Source organism: Gregarina niphandrodes (assembly GCF_000223845.1).
Source record: "Gregarina niphandrodes unplaced genomic scaffold scaffold00008, whole genome shotgun sequence".
Classification (NCBI taxonomy): Eukaryota; Apicomplexa; class Conoidasida; order Eugregarinorida; family Gregarinidae; genus Gregarina; species Gregarina niphandrodes.
Window position 1 is genome coordinate 302,718 of NW_011645779.1, and position 1,592 is coordinate 304,309.

General features: G+C 47.7%; 2 protein-coding genes across 2 annotated transcripts; one reads left to right on the forward strand and one right to left on the reverse strand.

The window, feature by feature from the left end:
- Positions 1–27: 27 nt before the first annotated feature.
- Positions 28–138, forward strand: GNI_056800 (centrin, caltractin; the record flags this gene model as incomplete). The annotated part of the gene is made up of 1 exon (XM_011131681.1): positions 28–138. The coding sequence occupies one exon, from the start codon at positions 28–30 to the stop codon at positions 136–138; it is 111 nt and encodes a 36-aa protein (XP_011129983.1).
- Positions 139–430: 292 nt separating this feature from the next.
- Positions 431–1,282, reverse strand: GNI_056810 (hypothetical protein; the record flags this gene model as incomplete). The annotated part of the gene is made up of 1 exon (XM_011131682.1): positions 431–1,282. One exon carries the CDS (start codon positions 1,280–1,282, stop codon positions 431–433), a length of 852 nt encoding a protein of 283 aa, XP_011129984.1.
- Positions 1,283–1,592: the final 310 nt, after the last annotated feature.

A 1,592-nucleotide genomic window follows, 5' to 3' on the forward strand; every position in this document is an offset into this window, starting at 1 on the left:
AGGGTTGCACAAGAACTAGGCGAGACAATGACAGATGAAGAATTGAAGGAGATGATCGAGCGGGCGGACAGCAATGGAGATGGAGAAATCAGCTTTGAGGACTTTTATGCCATTATGACGAAGAAATCATTCCCTTAAAATTGTGCAGCGATCCACTTATTTCTCCCACTTCAAAATCCAGGCGCCACGTGCTGCAAACAAACTGCTCCTCACAAATTACTGCACGCCCCGCGGCCCTGCGAGAGGTTGTCAGATAGTGGAGTTCATTCCCCGTATCAATGTAATTCTTCGGTTAAGCCAAAAAGGATTTCCCTCAAGATACAAGTGTGTGCACACACGATGCAAGTGTGTGCACACACTTTTTATTGGATATACACCGTAAAAACACATTTCTGTTTCGTTGTTTTCGGGATTCTGGCCGACACAGACGCTAGCAAGTGCCGTCATCACATACGTCTCGAGGCTGAATTAAAGTGGACTCGTAATATGGCTTCAAATAAACTAGTTGGTTTCCGTTTCCGTACACTTGATAGGTATGGAGCGCAAGAAACCTGCCTCCTAGGTTGAAGCACGGACGCAGTGGGACACCAGGTGGAGGAACGGTCCTCCAGGCCGTGATGTAGCCGTTGTTCGTGGTTTCAAATATTTGACTCACTTCGCCTGGGATTTTGATGAGCCAAGGTTTGTCACAGATGGTTCCTCCTGGCAGGGCAGTTACATAGAGTATGTTGTACGGTCTGACCAACTTCGCTTCTAGTTGATCGGGTCCGTCTTGTTCAATGTAGTGTAGATGCAGCCGGCCCAGCCATGGCGCAATATCGTCTGGTACGCAAACATATTTCCCACATATTATTTCGTCAGCATCGAACGTTGCTGTCCATCTCAATAACATATTACATGCACCTGCTCTTCCCTCTTCTTCGCCATCAGTCGTCTCGCCGTCAGTTGTCTCGCCATCAGTCGTCCCGTGGTCGTCTTCCTCAGTGGCCCAGTAGTTGTCTGCTTCCCCAATGAAATTGCTATTAGAATAAAGTTTAGGTGATTCATTGCTTGTCGGTAACAAGCTCTGATCCAAAATGGCGTCCTTAGTATCGTCCTCAACAGCATAGTCTGCCGTCGCCTGATCTAGGGCAATACCACATAATATAGCTTTTCCCAAGTCCCCGCCATGATCACATGGTCTGACGTCCCTACAACCCGGTCCCACGTAGGTCAGGGAAAGCTGGCTGGTATACTTAGCACCAGTTACAGCTGCCAGAGTTAGCACTTTCCCAATCAACATTTTCAAAAAAGACAAAAAGAACTAACGACGCACCCTAGTAGGTTCTAGTGTTCAAAACTGCGACCTCCATTTTCTTCATGATAAAAACTGATCACCCAATGACGACGCTGGTTGACCCCAATCGACCTTTGGTGCGTTTGCTAGGTCGTGTAGCGATTCGATGTAAAGCGTGCTTGTACAAGTAAGAACCAAATTTATCACTACTTGAGAGAGCAACCAGCCAGCATCCATGAGAGAGCAACCAGCCAGCATCCATGAGAGAGCAACCAGCCAGCATCCATGAGAGAGCAACCAGCCAGCATCCATGAGA